Source organism: Lygodium microphyllum, chromosome 26 (genome assembly GCF_053477565.2).
Source record: "Lygodium microphyllum isolate KBCC chromosome 26, Lygodium_microphyllum_v1.1.10, whole genome shotgun sequence".
Taxonomy (NCBI): domain Eukaryota; kingdom Viridiplantae; phylum Streptophyta; class Polypodiopsida; order Schizaeales; family Lygodiaceae; genus Lygodium; species Lygodium microphyllum.
In genome coordinates, this window is record NC_141160.1 from 2,749,343 (window position 1) to 2,766,218 (window position 16,876).

General features: G+C 42.9%; 1 protein-coding gene across 1 annotated transcript in view; it reads right to left on the reverse strand.

Moving 5' to 3' along the window:
• Positions 1-16,338, reverse strand: part of ALN (allantoinase) — a 170,887-nt gene extending 154,549 nt beyond the window's left edge. The window contains exons 1-2 of the mRNA XM_087668585.1: positions 16,036-16,338; positions 10,410-10,500 (exon numbers count right to left, since the gene is read on the reverse strand). Coding sequence (XP_087524711.1) covers positions 10,410-10,500; positions 16,036-16,113 — 169 coding nt within the window. The 5' untranslated portion in view covers positions 16,114-16,338. The remainder of the gene's footprint in view (positions 1-10,409; positions 10,501-16,035) is intronic.
• Between the last annotated feature and the right edge of the window lie 538 nt (positions 16,339-16,876).

Below are 16,876 nucleotides of genomic sequence, written 5' to 3' on the forward strand. Positions count from 1 at the left end.
GATTTGAAGATCTCCTGAAAGGCTAGCAATAGGGGGTCCTTCACCACCTCCCAGTAGGTAGTGAAGAAGGCCTTCGAAATACCATCCTCTCCTGGGCATTTCTACCCATCCTGTGCATGGAAAGCCTCCGCTAATTCCTTCTCTGTGAAGCCGCTAATTCCTTCTCTGTGAAGGCGTCTAAAAGGGAGTGACCCATCTCCTCTATGACAAGGGACGGAATGCAATCCCAAACGTGCTGTCTATAAAGTTGTCCCCTAACCGAGCTTGCCTCCTACTGAAAAAGGTGTCTGTAGTAGTCAGTGGCAATCTCCATCACCTCATCTGGGCTAGAGCGAATCCTCCCATACTGATCACGAACGCTATGAATTTGATCTCCTAAGGTGTGAGGCTGATGCACCTGAAAAAGCTCCCTGCACATCGTGTCCCCCTTCCGCGCCCAAAAGGCTGCTAAGGTACGTAAGGAAAACTCCAAGCACCTGTCCTCAAGACCTGCGAGGGCTGCCCGTGCTGCGCGCACCTCCTGCGTGTGGAGAGTGGGATCCCCTGATGCCTCCTGGAGAAGTCTCTATGTGGCTGCTAGGTCTCGCCGGAGTGCTCTCTCCTCCTCCCAGCTCTGCTGCCTGGCCTATAGGGCTGCCTCCTGGCAAATCTTGCTCGACTCAAGTAAGACCTCTGTAACCTCCTCTGCGATCCCGTCCCTCCTGTCCCACTCCCTAGTCCAGAGCTCCTCAATCTGCCTCCGCACCTCCTCCTGTAGATCGAGTCAGGAATCCGACACGATCTCGTGTCAAGGGCTGAAGCTGGAGCATCAAGTGTGAGGAGAACCGGATAGTGGTCAAACAAGGTAGTGCCAGTCAACTGACCTACCTGGCCTCTCAGAGCACCCCCACTCTCCCACATAAAACTGGTCCAGCCGTCCTAGAAGAGCTCCGCCGAGCCACCTGTATCCCCAAGAGAAGTCTAGCCACCTCTCCCTCCTCTGAAAAGCTGGGTCCCGCCAGGCATCACGTGCTCCTACCGCAAGGAGGAAGACTTTCCATGCCTCCTCCTCCCTTGCCATACCCTAGTAGTCTCTGCCTCTGCCCTACTGGTCCTCTGGGGCTTCCAAGTTGTTGAAGTCTCCTCCAACAATCCAAGAGTCCACCTCTGAAGGTCTTGCTGCGATCTCCATCCAGGTTGCGTGACCTAACCTTCATAGGAGCATAGACATTGAGGACTCCAAGGCATGAGTCCCCCATGTCCAGTCTGATCCATAGGACCCTCCCTTCCACAATCATCCCATGGTCACGCACACAGGTGTTAAGCTTGGACCAATAGAGGTGCATACACCTCCACTCCTGCCATGGGCACCGATGGAGTACTCCCAATAGGTATGTGAGCTGCTTGGAAATACCTTCCCTACCCGCTGGGCCTAAGCAGGGGTGAGCTTGTGCTCTTGCACAAGTAAGATGTTGATTCGTCTAGCAAGGGCAGGCTACAACTCCTACTGAACAATCAACTTCCTGGAACCACGTGCCCCACTGTAGTAGAGGTTATTCACATTCCAGGATGCTAGATGTAAACTCATGAGGAAGCCTGTGACTGACTGAACAGGCATCTATTCAGTGTGGAAGTTGCTTATGAAGAAGAAGAGCTATGGAGCATGTGAATGTACTTTGCCACAGGCCTGGAAGGTGAACTCCATTTCCCCATGGTAATATAATTAACCACATTTTACTTGCAAAAAAAAAAAAGGTTTCTACGTTAGGGTATTTCTTCAAATGGTATCAAGGCAAGGTTCTCCACAAAACCTCAACCTTTGATCTGAAAGCCCTTCACAAAAAGCAGGAACAACAAGAGGGCAATCACTTCGAGTGCATCTTCACCACATCATTGTGATGCTTCCAAGCCAGCCTAGCACATTGAGACACGCAATGGAGTGCTTCATAGCTTGCTCCTCCATTCGAACTACCATGGAGTCCATAGACCATACGAGATTTCATGAGCCAAATACGACCTCATTCTCATGTATCGAGCTCAATAGCAAATTGAAGGTAAATTTTAGTTTTCCTCTTTAGATTCGGTGCACCGATCTAGTGATTTTATAGGAAGGACGAAAGTTCCACAAAGAACTGATCGCCCTTATGAGGAAACTGGCATGGAGTATAAGCCATTTTCTGTTCCACCTTCATTCACTCCCATGTCAGGTATGCATGCTATTACTTCTCAATCTTTTAATTTTATTTCCTCTTTTCTGCAAGATATCAAAGATGCTCATTGTGAAGAAACTCTTAATACCAAGCATTGGTTCATTAGCCCTGACAAGGATAGGTTTTTCCAATTGCACTCAAGAAAAGGTAAACAAAAATTGCAAAAATCTATGGTAAGTGCTCCATCTTTTCCTTCAGCTTTTACATATCATGGTCAATATGATTTTGGTGATTCATCTTTTCCAGCATTTACATTTAATGGACAAAAGGAACCTAACACATTTCCCACAACTACTCAAATTACAAATCCATTTAATCTCCCACCCATTAGTTCTACTACACCTTTCTTTCAGCCTCCATTAAGTTCACCACACGTCTTCTCACATCACACCAAGGGGTCTTTCACCCATAGGCACATCTTTTAAGACCTCGTCTTTTTCCCAACTAAGTGGTGTCTCCCTGATGGAGGTTCATCCTTTCATCCCCACACTTTCGGGTTTTTCACGACTTGAGAATGCCACCCAACCATCACCAAGCATGGATCAAGTAGTATAACAGTTTGCCTCCATGGCATTACCTAGTGGGTCTTCTAATCATTTTGTTGTGCCCCAAGTATCTCTTGGACAAGGTTTACGTGTCACGGTGTCCCCACCTCCCCCAGCACTTTATAGAAACATTGATGTTCTAGTAACTCCGCATCAATCCGCACCCATTGGACACTATTAGTCGATTTCTACCTACCCACCTCCCCCTCCTACTTATCCCCTTCACCACCTCCTTTCTACTCCACTTATCTAACACGTCATGGTTCTTCCTCCTTATCAGTCAAGCATGCCTTTAATGATAAGACTCATTTTGACCGGTTGAACTTCACTATTTGGTCAAACCTCCTATGGAACAAGTGCAGGAACTTGTGCAGGGGTTGAAAACCCAACTTGATCTTGCACTTATTCCATATGAGATTGTCCGCTCATGAAAGGCTAGAAATGTATTTGCAATTATCGAGCTAATGCACGGTCTCTTACCTGAATTTCATTCACATCTTCAATATTTTGACTTAGCATCCAAGTGTTAGACACACTTAGATTGATTGCTATGTAGCTCGAGATAGGACTCATTGCATCAATTTAAATCATGATCTCCACAACTTTAACATCACTGACCAGGATAACTTGAAAGTAAAGTCTGTTGAGTGTCATCGCCTTCTCGCCATGTTCTCTACCACGGGGGCTCCTAAGTCCTCAGACGATCCGGTCTCATTGTTTCTAAACAAGCTGTAGAGAAAATACTTCCATTTTGTGCAATAGGTAATCTCATAGCCCACCATGTCCACATTCTATGAATTTGAGTGTCAACTACTGCATTACACTCACCTATTTGATCAATTTCATAGTTTGACCTCTACAGAGGGGCGACCAGTTAGACAAACCCTCTGGAGTTGAGCAGTTCACTAATTGTGATGGCTAACTGGTGGCACTGTGGGTCTGGCCTCGCCAGTGCCCCTATTGAGGATTGCCACCACCCTGCTCCTCTTACTAGAGGTTACCCGACTAGGGTGCGAGGGTCTAATTCTTAGATTTTGGCTATGTGCATGTTGTCTTAGATTGACACTCGTGGTTATAATGGCCAGCCTTGACAATGTTGACAATACCTACTTTTTTTAGGTACATTTTGTAAAAAATAACATGTATGCTTTGATACCATGTCAAAAGAAGTGACAGTGTGGAGAGATAGTAGGGTTTGTGGGGAGTGACACAAAGTGTGTACGGCAAATACTGAGAGAGAAGAGAAACTCAAGAACACAAGAACACGTTGATGATGCACTGAATCATGCTATGAGAAAAAAAACTGATATAGTGAAGTTGAAACTTAGAAGATAACTGCACTGTCCTGTCTGAATCAGGTGATAGCTGCACAGTGAAGAGAGTGAAACACAGTCCTCCAGGCAATGGGCTATCAAAGTAATCACTGGAAGAAGAAGGACAACTGTTGAGGGAGTGACCGTCATGAAACGAGTTTCTTTGCATGTACAGATGAGGATCATGAGTGTCAATAAGTCATCTTCTATGCAGGAGCATATTAACAAGCTGGGGCAGCTTCAAATGCAAGTACAAAACACAAGGAAGGTGATCACTTCTAAAGACATAGCGATAATTCTTTTTTCCCAATTACGGGCCCGTTTCAGTGGTTCTTATTCCGCTTCGATTGCTTCAGGGCATTTTGAGACTCTTGGGTGGGAGGAGTTGGTTTATATGATCTTGGACTAAGAGGAGTGAGTAGTTGAAAGGGACCAATGCTTCTAAATTAAAGGCCTTGGTTGGTCAATCCTCTTAGAAAAAGGGAAAGGACCAAAAGGAGGACAAATCCAAGGACAAGGAAAAGGAGTCTACTTGCCACATTTGTGGCAAGACCAGTCATCACTAGAAGAAGGATTGTCGACAAGGAGAAGGAAAAGGAGAAGAAGGAGAAATCTTCAAAGGATTCAAGAGTAGTGGTTGCTCCCTCATCGGCTACTTTCCTCTACTTGGAGGTGGTTGAGGAATTGACCCTAACAGCTTTTGATGCTGCATTGATGGCCCCATATACTCGGCAGTGGATTGTTGATAGTGGTGCTTCATGGCACATGACCCCTTCTTTAGCAGGGTGTTGCTCATTTGTGGCGTTCGCATGGCTAAATTCTCATTGGTGATAGTTCGTCTATTCCTATTCAAGGACAAGGTGACATGCATCTTATTCCAGATGGGCAAGGTGGTGCCCATACAACCAAGGTGGTTTATGTGCCGGCCTTGGGATACTATCTCCTTTCAGTGCACAAGATTTGTGTCCTTGACCTCTTGGTCGAATTTGATGTGGATTCTTGATCATGGATCAAGACATGTTCTTTCTTCAGGTTATGAGGAGAATGGAGTCTATAAGTTGTGGTCTTCTTCTGCCTTCACTTCTCTTCTTCGTACCTCCCAAACTCAGTCTGAGGTTTGGCATGCTCGGTTTGGCCACCTCAACTATGATTACCTTTGGAAGGCGTCAAAGGGACAAATTGTTTGAGGTTTGCTAGATATTGTGGTGAGCCAACAGCTTTGTGTATCCTGTATCCGTGGGAAGCAAACTCGTGATGCTATTCCCAGGAAGGCTTTGAGGTGGTCTTCCGCACCCTTGAAGCTTGTTTCTATCAATCTTTGTGGATTGATGTGGATGACATCCCTTAGAGGGAGCTTGTATTTTATGCTTATTTGGATGATTACAACATGATGACATGGGCATATTTCTAGAAGCTGAAGTGGAAGGCTTTCTCTCACTTTACGGATTCGTTGCTCTTTTAGGAGAACTGATTGGGCCAGAAACTAAAGACCTTATGATTGGCTAAGGGCGGAGAATTTGTTTTTAATGAGCTTGCTCATTTTTGTGTAGATCGTGGTATTCAAGAAGAGTTTGCCAATAAATGCCAAGTGATAACCACTAGAAGGGTCACCAACCACCGATCAGACTGTGAACGGCAAGAAACTGAGGTCGCCAAACACCATAAGCTGTAAACGCAACTGGAGATGATGCAAACGCTGATGCAAAAGCCATTAGACACCAAAACGCAGCCTGGGGTGGAGTCGCCTGCAAGAATAGGGCTGCCAAATGAGGAGAAAACCGCCTGAAGAACAGAACGACACCAGCAGGAGTGTCGCCCAGCTGATAGAAGGCCACCTTGCAGCAAAACGTAACCAAGAGGAGGTAGACGGAGACGTGCCAGCCACCACTGGAGAAGGCGCCTGCAGCAAACGCAAGGGTTGGGACCTGCAGGAAGAGCCACCTAGCTGATGGGGAAGAACTGGTGGCAGCAGACAAAGGAGATGGTATCTCTCTGTTGATGGAAGCTCCTCTGTGCTCTCAGTTAGGCTTTGATACCATGTAGGAGTGCGCAACGGAAGAAGAAACACGAACACAGAGGAAGAGAGAGAAAGCAGAAAATGAAGGAAGAAAATCTGCATTGGCTGAGATGAATGCTAAATACAAAGGCGTGGACTCATCAGTCCCTGCACGCAGCCCGAAGCGTCAATGAGGGCACCAGCTTAGGCTGGAAACAATGGCAGCACCAATGCCGGAATGGGAGAGGAGGAGAGTGTGCTGAAATCTGCATAACAGTGTGTGGGACTGAACAGCCGATATTACATGATGATAGAGATGACCCATCCCCAGCCTTAAATAGATTTACGTAAACTTTTAATGAATGCCATGGTAATTATGATAGGATAATCAAAGAACTAAGTGAGGCTTTGGAAATAGAACGTGAGGCAATAGTGACAACTATAAATGAAGTAATGAAGAAAATTACTGAGTTACAAAAAGAAAAGTTAGAATTCCAATTTAGGGAGAGGCAGTATCTAGAAGAATTTTCACTTCTAGAGATGTATTTAGAATAGCAAGAATCTAAATTAAATAATGATGTGCAACAAATATCGCCTACTCCTAGAAAATACTTGGTTGGATGTGAGCAAACGAATGAATTTTATAAAATGAGTAAATTTGTGTCTACTTTTGGAATTGTCTTGCAAAAGAAAAACTTTACTACTGCTCCTTGGCTATATCATTCCCTTAAGCGCTCTATGAGCAAAAGACAAAAGCCATTTCATTATTTTAAGGGGCAGCTAGGGGGATATCATAAAAGAGACCTAAAATGGCCGACTGCCACCCGAGAAGGAAATGCACAACAAAAACAGCAACACACAAACTGACAGAGCTGCTCTATCTCCTGCCAGACTCTGGCAGGAGCTCACAACCAGGAGATGACAGACTAACAATGAAATAGAGCAAGCTAACAGTTAGAGACACCTGAGTCTACATACTATATGTCATTCTTAGATGAACCATTAGCAATCATAGTATTCATAAAATGCTCTATGACAAAGTGCTACTTGCTTCTGTCATCATTGCTTTTGCTAGTGGAAGCATAATTGCCTTGCTACTTTTTCCTATTTCTAATTTCAGCTTTCTTTTTGAAACAATTATTGGAAATATGGCCTTTCTCACCACAATGCCAGCATTCCGTTTTACCACCATAATTCTGATGCGATTGGTTAAAACTTGCAACTTGCTCTCTTTGCCTCCCCCTTCCTCAAGACTATCCTTCTCTATTTTGTTGTGCACCATAACTTTAACTACGACCACCACCTTGGCCTCAGCCATGACCTTTACCTCTGCTAGTATAGTAAAACACCTATTCAAACTTGCTCTTACTTTGAGAAGAAAAGAAATCTAAGCCAAGGTTCTTCTCCTCAAGTATCACCATGAAAATCAAATTTGCAAAAGTTAGGGATATGATCTCTTGTATTTATAGATGATCTAAAGCTCTTGTACTCATCTCAAAGTCCATCTAAACACACTCACATAGCATCATTATCATCAACTATTACACTCATAGATCCAAGAGTTTCCACAATACTCTTGATTTTTAACGCATAGTCATGGATAAGTTCCCTCTTTTAACTTGATTTAGCTCTCTAACTTGAGTTGTAGCTTTATGGCCTTTGTGTTTACCTCAAACAACCTTGCCAAATTCTTCCAAGCAATAGCAAGGGTTTCAAACTCCTACAAATAGCCCATCATACTATCTATGGCACTCACTAATAGCCAATAGATCACTTTACTCTATGTTTGCTTCTAATCCTCGTTAGCCTTTATCTGCTATGCAATAGTGTTTTACCGAGGGACTTCAGATGCCACTGCCATGTCTCCTTTAATATAGTTCTGAACACCTTTGCCCTTCAAGAAATTTGTCATCCTAAACTTCCATGCAAAATAATTATTCTTATTAAGCTTCTCATTGACAATCTAATGGTTAGATACTATGGCATCATCTTTAACAAGACAAGTAACATTGCAAAACTTGCAAACTGCAACCAAGCTAATACTAGGTGCACTACAACCAAAACACGCAACCTTTTTCACTAATGACTGCACAACAATAGCTGCAATCTGCAATTTGTATGCAAATACCATCTAAAATCTGTAGCCTCTACACTTGTAAACGGAACGGCAAACACATCCAAATTTGCCGTATATCTAGAAACTGCTTTCTTGTAGAACCAAAACAAATGCCAAAACAAGCTCAGACAGCAAAAATCACTGTGGGAAAACCATAAGGGGCTTATCTATAGTATATACACTACTCTTCATACTCACCAAGTTTCATTGGAATTGAAGACTGCACCCTTGCTAGCCTCAAGAGCCTCCTACGGCTATGTTTCAAGGCAAATTGAATGAAATGGAAGAACTTCTTACCTGTTGCCTACTTGCTTACTTTCATAACTTTGTTGCCTTCACCTCAATCTTTGAATGAGCTCTACACAATTGTGGGACTGCTCGGATACCATGTAAACACACAAGAGGAGAGAGAGGGGGAAAGCAACCAAAAGTGCACACACACAATGGAAACTCAAGCACACAGAGAAGTAGGGTTGAGTTCTTCTTCTTCCACACAAAAAAAACTTAGTCTACAACATGACAAAAGACTAATATGAAAATACTAGAATATATGTACATGTGATCACTAAGTGTGAATCCACTAAGGATAAATGATGGGGCACAAAGAATGTGTCATAACCAAGAGTGGACTACATGGGTGTAGTCTAGCTCTAAAATCACTAGTATATTCTCCACGTCGGTCACCTAATGCACCAATGAATAAAGTCCTGCCACATCACCAAGGTGCATAGTGGACGCCAACTCATGTGGAGCTCAACATCTCAACAATGACTAAACCAACTATGTGTTAGCTGGCCAGTATTCTTAGATTTTGATTGCCAATTAAAATATCATAAATATAACAATTGGCCAATATAAATTTATGTTTGGAAAATCAAACCCTTATTATATTAGGGAAAGTCACTCTGTCAAAGCTAGGCTACATGACACAAGCTTCCAAACATTGATGCACTTTCATTCAAAGTGGACAAACATGTGAATATATAGATTTGGAAAAAGATCCAAAAAAGTTTTTGATTAGGAGCATGCCCCAGAAAGGCTATTCCTTTCAAGAACGTTCTCTAGTTGCATCCTACGAGTTATGCCATCGAAAGGGTATCTAATTGTCCATCTGCGGCAAATGTTTAGTACTTCAGACCTATTTAGTCATACTACCATAATGAGCTATAACTTACAAGGCTTTTTCTCACCCTATAACCATTTGCGATTACTAATAATGCTAAGATTTCAGCAGGAAGTTTTGCATCATATCTTCCTTGTACTATGTACGCACCAGCAAAACCCAAATGTAACCCTTTGCACTTATTGAATTTTGCTAAGTTTTCAGCAGGAAGCTGTTTTGCATTCATGTCTTGGACACATGGACATACATGGACTTTAAGTTGTACATTTCTCTCAATAGAACAGTTTATTCATAGCCTTGGACACATGAACATGCATGGACTTTAGGGTGTACATTGATCTCAATAGAACAGTTTATTCGTAGCCTTGCAAGATCAGATGTGGTGCTACTGGTGTTGGTTTGAAGAGGACAAGGACTGCTCTGCCCTACTCTACCTCTTCTTGGTCTTCTTGTGCATCTATCATACAGAGTACTCCCAACTCCTCACATCGAACCACTTCTCCCACTGAGGAGGTGATTAGCAGGGTTGGAGGTGCCTGGAGTTTAGGTTGGAGTTCCATAAGGATTTCTGGTCAAGCTCCAGCCTGTGCTGGCTAGGAGACATGATGCAGTTTAGAGGAACAAAGAATGAGGATGTGGTTGGAGTCCCATAAGGATTTCTGGTCAAGCTCCTGGCCTGGCTAGGAGACATGATGCAGTTTAGGTTGGAGTCCCATAAGGATTTCTGGTCAACAAGCTCCAGCCTGGCCTGGCTAGGAGACATGATGCAGTTTAGAGGAACAAAGAATGAGGATGTGGTTCAGTTCTTGAGGTGTACAAAGCTCATCACTCTCTAAACCAATAGGGGTACAAATAAATGTAAGACAAGACTGAGAGTCTTTTATGAATTGAACTTTTTGCTCTTTCTTCTTCTTTTCTAAGTTTGAGTGTTTAAGTCTTTCTAAATTGCGGTTAGGTGGTACAACTTCTAAGCACGTGCTTTAATTCCATTACTCTCAATTGTTATTTGGGTTTACTGTTTGTGATTAAACTTTTTTAAATTTATGCTCTGATTGAGACAACCATATCATTGAATAAACAGGAATAGTCTATCTAAGTAGCTTTTGTAATGTATATTGTGTACTTACTTGTACCAGCGATTATGCCTTTTGGAGTGACAATTCGTTTGCTATGAATGAAAAAATGATCTTCTACAAGCAAGCTACACTTTGCAGCCACCTACTTGACAACATTTGATAGTTATATACCATTCAAACAAACATCTTGAGCTGCTAGTAATTTATGGCATGCAAAGCTTTAGCAACCAGACTTGAATATGTAATTCTTTATGTGGCTGAGTTACACCTAACTACAAAAACTGATAGTAATATTAGTTCTTATTGTTATTAGTTACAAATCAGTACTGAAAACAATCACACCTTGAAACTCAAGATGTGTCCATTTCTTTATGATCTTTCTCAATTTTTCTGTGGTCTTTCTATACATGATAGCTATTAGCACATAATGGCATGTTTGGAAAAGGTGTCTAAAAAACACTTAATCAACCTTTAGGTACTTATGCAAACCCAAGGTGGGATACTAGATAGGCAGTTCTTATAGCAAAGGACACCATAGAGGCAAAACATAGAATAAAGAATGTCAAAGAGTGACCATTTGGTAGTCAGCAGTGACTTTAACATGGTGGAGACCTTGGAGGATAGGAGAGGTAGATGCACAAGGATCGTTAGAGGAGGAGTGCAGGCTGCTTGGGAGGAGCTCATATTTCAGATCAGAGGACACCATCTACATGGACCTACTGGTTTTGAACAGAGTGGAGACTTGAATATGTCAGTAATTCCATATCAGTGTTCCTCTTTGGTTGAGCTTCTTCTTGGACCAGTAAGGAGGCTTCCCCTATTAAGGCTGAGTTAGAGCCTTCCTTGGGGCTACCACAAGAGGTCATTCACTTAACAAGCTTCCAATTGGTCACATACTTCACTCTTCTTCATCATATGCTTCTCCCACCCCTTTGCTATCAACATGTGAGATGAGAGGTGGTGCTTCCTTCTCCTTCCACCTTACGGTGGTGAGAGGGGGAGGTCTCATTCTCTTGGTGCGAACATGATTTTGGTCATTATATTTTATGTGCACATGCATGTGTCATTATCCATTTGCATCTTGATAATCATTCTTGTGAGGGCACTACTCAACTAGAACTCTTTCATTTTGTGTTTCCTTTGTTTTGCATCAAACTTTGGATTAGCTTTTGTGTCTCCCATAGATTGGCATTGTATTTATGTTACATAGGGCCCTCGAAAGGGACGAAAACATATGAAAGTAAGCATCCCTCCAAGGTCGAAGCCCTTGCTTTGTGTAAGCCTACTCCCTTTTAGCTCATCAAAGAGCGGCATAGTAATTACCATTGAGCAGCCACACTTAATGCCATTCCATGGTAGCTTACGTTCAGCTACCTCATCAAGGGATCTTCTTACAATCTTATTGTTCATATCTTGTCTTTAAAAAAAAAAAATTTAAAAAAAAGACACATTAAGTTGAGCTACTCAAAAGAAGATATCTATTGCCTTTGTAATCATGGTAGACCCTTGGGCAGTCCGTTGTAGCACTGTTGATTTGGTACATGGTTTTCTTTCAAGTGGGATGTTTTGGGTAAAAAGAGGGTGGAATAATGACTCTCCCTCCATTTTAGGATCTTTCTTGTGCCTAAGAGAGGGTCTTAGTTTATAGGTGCAGCAGAATAGTTCACTCTATGTGAACTATGCTCTTATGTCACAAATTCTTCATGACAGTGAACCTACTACAATTGAGGAGGCTCTTGCACATGATATTTGACATCAGGCCATGAAGGAGGAGCTCGATTCCATCAAGCATAATCAGACTTGGGAGTTGGTCCCGCATCCCCGAAGTGGAAGGTGATAGGTGTGAAGTGGGTCTATAAGACCAAGTACCTTGTAGATGGTTCCTTGGACAAGCACAAAGCTAGGCTTGTTGCCAAGGATTTTGCTCAAAGGGCAGGTTTGGACTATTTTGAGATTTTTGCACCTACAGCTCGAATGTCTACTATTCCGGCTATCTTGGCTCTTGTAATCCACCAAGTTATCTTTACGTTGTTACATTTATTGATGACTACTCGAGGTATATATAGGTGTATGGACTGAAGGCTAAATCTGATGTATTCATGCATTTTAAACATCTTATGGCAAAGCTTGAGGCTGAAACTAGTTTAAAAGTGCAGACACTTCACACAGATAGAAGGGGGGGGGAGTACATGTCTTGTGCACTTGAGACATATTTGTTGGATCCTCACATTACGCATCAAGCCACTGTTAGAATGACTCCTCAACAAAATGGAGTTGCTGAAAGGAAGAATTGCACTCTCATGGAAATGACTTGTTATGTGTTGAAAAGCAAGGGGCTGCCACATAAATTTTGGTTAGAAGGGCTTCGTTGTGTCAATCATATATTGAATCGTGCACCTACAAAGGCTTTGAAGATGATCACACAGTTTGAATCTTGGCATAGCAAGAAACACAAAGTTGACTACTTTTGGGTGTTTGGCTACATAGCCTACATGCATGTTTCGAAATAGCTTCATGGGAAGCTTGATGATAAGGTTTTAAAATGCATTTTTATTGGCTACAGTTCAGAAAGCAAAGGCTATCACATGTATGACCCACGCACGAAGAAGGTGTTTGTAAGTAGGGATGTCATATTTGCTGAAAATGCAACATTTTCACATGACTAGTTTCAAACGCCATCCACACATGGCATTGATGATGTTTTTGAAGGCCTTTTACCACTTTCTTTGGAGTCTGTGCCTGCTATAAATGGTAGGACTGACCTGTTACAATAAGTTGTTGTTGCTCCATGTGCTCCAAACAACAAGGTTTTGATGAGGGTTTGCCACATGCAAACACCTGAAATCTATAAAAACAATATGTTGATGCAGCAGAAGAAGAGAAGTGGATACCAAGCCCACCATCGATCTTTACCTTCGCTGGAGAGGAGGATCTTTGCTGCTAAGGTGAGCAGATCCAGCTCTGATACCATGTCAAAAGATAATGTACCAGCAAGACAGTAGGGTTGGCGGGGAGGAACACAAAGTGAACTCGGCAAACATGGAGAAGAGAAAAGAAGAGAGAAGAAACTCTAATGAATGGAATGATGAAGTTTCAAATCGTGGAGTGAATGTGATACAAGGGAATAAGGGTGCCGTAGCACAAGGAAGATAATGAAGACAACCACGAACCACGAACCGCAATGTCCTCCTGAAGGGGTGTAAGGGTAGTGGAGAGGCTGGAGAGAAGAGGTGATGGAGTGAATGAATCATTTGTGAGGAATGAATGAGAGAGTGGCCGATAAATAGGCATAGTCAGTTTAGGATGGCGCTCCTTTTTGGGGCTGCAAAACCTAAACGCAAAACGTAGAAACGCAAAAACGCAAACTGCGGGTGAAGGGTGAAGGGTTTCTCAACAAAAGCAAATGCTATGAAGGGAGTTCCTTATGCATCAGCTTGTGGCTCTCTTATGTATGCTATGCAGTGGGAGTTGTTAGCAGGTTTATGTCAAATCCTAGCAACGCACATTGGGAGGCTGTCAAGTGTATTCTTCGATACCTTAAGGATACACAAAGAAAAAGTATTTGCTATGGGCAAGGTGCACTTAGTTTGCAGGGTTATTATGATGTAGACATGGCAGGTGACTTGGACACTCATAGGTCCACCAGCGGGTATGGTCTTTACAGTTGCAGGTGGGGCTGTTTCTTGGTGTTCCAAGTTGCAGAATATTGTTGCACTGAGTACCACCAAAGCTGAATACATATTAGCTACTGAAGCTTCTAAGGAAGCTATATGGTTGAGTAGAATTGCAGATGATCTCGACATATCTATGGATACTGCAATTTTGGGATGTGATAGCCAGAGTGTATCGTCTCGTACCAACACTCTTATCGTCTCATACTTTCACTCTGCTCACACTCTCTCAAGCCGTCATACTCACTCATTCACTCCTGATCGAGCTGCGTCCCTATCGTTTCCAACATACCACTATGGGAAGAAATGTCATTTACGAAAGGACTGCAATGAGTTAGCAGCTTCTAGGAAGCAGAAGGAGACGAAGCCGAACAGGGACGCGGACTCCTCCGACGAGTCATCATCTGCCTCAAATTTGGACTCCGATTGTCCAGCCAAAGCGCAGGCCAAGGCAAGGACAAGATCAGCTTCTTCAGCTCATGGGAAGGGATGAATGGCCCCTTCCTCTGCTGCTTATCTATACATCTCATCTATACATCTATACAGATGCACAAGATCCAGAGAGGGACTTCCCTAACGCATCAATCGAAGACTGGCACAAGTACAAATCCTGGAGTTAGGATTGACATCCAAGTTCATGATGCGCTATCTGACAAAAAACCAAATTGGTTCTATGTAAAGCAAAATAACAGCAGAATCAGAGGCGGGCAGCTGAGTTTATGCAGCACAAGGCTGCATGTTGGAGAGCTTTAGCTGGAGCAGGCACCTGGGGCAGTAGATGCTGCATTTTGGTCAGTGGCAGAAGTGCATGCCCTCCTGGCTGATGATGGAAGATCTAGAAAATGGTGTCACAGCAGCATGGATTACACAGAGGGCTGGCATGATTGGCAATAAGGGCTGATGGGAGTAGGAGATGATACAACACCTGGCAATGGAAGTTCAGTTTGTTGGGATAACTGTTGCCTTGTCCCTCATCCTCTTTCATAAAGCTTTTTCAGCCAATTGTCCTACTAGAAACTGTCAGGTTTTGGTTTGTTCTAAATTCAATAGGGACTTTTTTTTAAAGGCTGTTCGAGAGTCTGCATAAATTCTCAAGAATTTTAAGGTCCATTTTTCATAGCTTTAACTCACTCATCATGGAAGGAATAGAGAGACAAGGCTAAGAGATCAGAAGTAAGAGGGCTGCTACCCAATTCTGTTGCACACTGATCTCAAAATTATTATGTGGACAGGGAATCTCTTGGAGTGTGGAGGAGTGGAGTATCCAAGCTATGAGGGTGGATGTTCTCAAACCATGGTTGGTAAGCAACGAGTTTGACTCCGGCATGCCACAACCTTGAGTTCCCCAACATCACTAATCTTCTGGATCACGACTATAAAAAAGAGCATCAGATGTCAGCTGCAAAAGCATAGGAACTGAGGCCTTGCTGCAGAGCATCAAGATCTAGACCTTTAGCTGTCCACTCTTCTAATTGTTCTATTGCCAAAACGGGAATGCCATAAGTCACTAGAAGCCTAGTGCCAACCACGTCTCCGAGTGCGAGCCCTCACGGACATTCCATAGGTTTTCCTTAGGTGAACCAGCAGAAGGATCATTGACACACATGCTTAAAATATGCGAACTAGTGCATTTGATTCCACTTGTTTTGGCCCATACACTTATATATGGTCGTTCTGGCTCCTGAATTGTGCTTGAAAGCATCGCTTGATACACATAACACTAACCAACTTCCAGCTCCAGCCCAATCAGATGTTTTTGCAGGCCCTCTTTGTGAGTCTAAGGGAAACACTGGACAAAAGGCGGTGTTCTCGGGAAAGTCGATGATTACCCCAGACCCGAAGGAATTCTGACATTCCGAATGCTAGATACACGTAGTTCTCGTACGAAAATCTATACCGCACCTGTATCTCTGTAAGCAATCCTCTCAGATTCAACCCAAGATAAAAGAACGCAGGTCTAGCGCTGTTTCAACCCGATACGAAGGTGTGAAATGGGAGAGGACTACCTCGTGTGCGCCAGCTGCCAGCACACGTAGAATGATGCAGAGGAACAGCAGAGTGCTGGAGGAGGTTGCTAGCGCCATGAAGATTCTGATTCAAGAATCGTGAAACCTGGTCTCCTCAGTCTGAGGGTCGCAGTCCGACGATAAATCGTTGCTTTTCGCGGCTCCGATGTCCGTGGAAATGATTGTGGGAACTTGGGATTATACGTGAACTAGCATTCGGAACGCTTTCCTGCCGCGAAAAACATCACAAGGGAAGTCGTTCAGTGGGTAGGCTAATGCTATCGCAAACACATCACATGTTTTACTCTCCTCTACTCACAACCTCTCTATCTCTCACTCCTTTTATATCTCCTCCCTTTGTATCCACACTAAATCACTCTCTCCCTTCCTCTCTCGCCCTTCCTCTCTTTCTCTTTTACACATGTATAAAAGGTTAGATATGCATTTGTATCAAAGAGTACATAGACTCATATATGCATGCAATGACCATGTACCAAACTTGTAAACTTGTATCCATACTTGCTCTACACAACAATTAGAAGTAGCTTTAGATGATCTTTGGATGTTACAATGAGAAATAACATTGTTACGATGAAACGAACCACAAATGAAAGATGTATGAACCACACCACAAAGTTTAAGTTTGTCCAAGCATTACATGTAAACTCTCAATATTAATAACCCGCATAGATAAAACAAAGCCTAAAACCAAAGTTTGTTCTAGAGACTATGCTAATAACCTTGCACCACAAATTCAAGTATCAATAAAGCACAAAGTGTCACTCCTTGATTGTGCCTATGCATCTATATCCAAATGTTACAAAATTTTTGAAACTTCCCA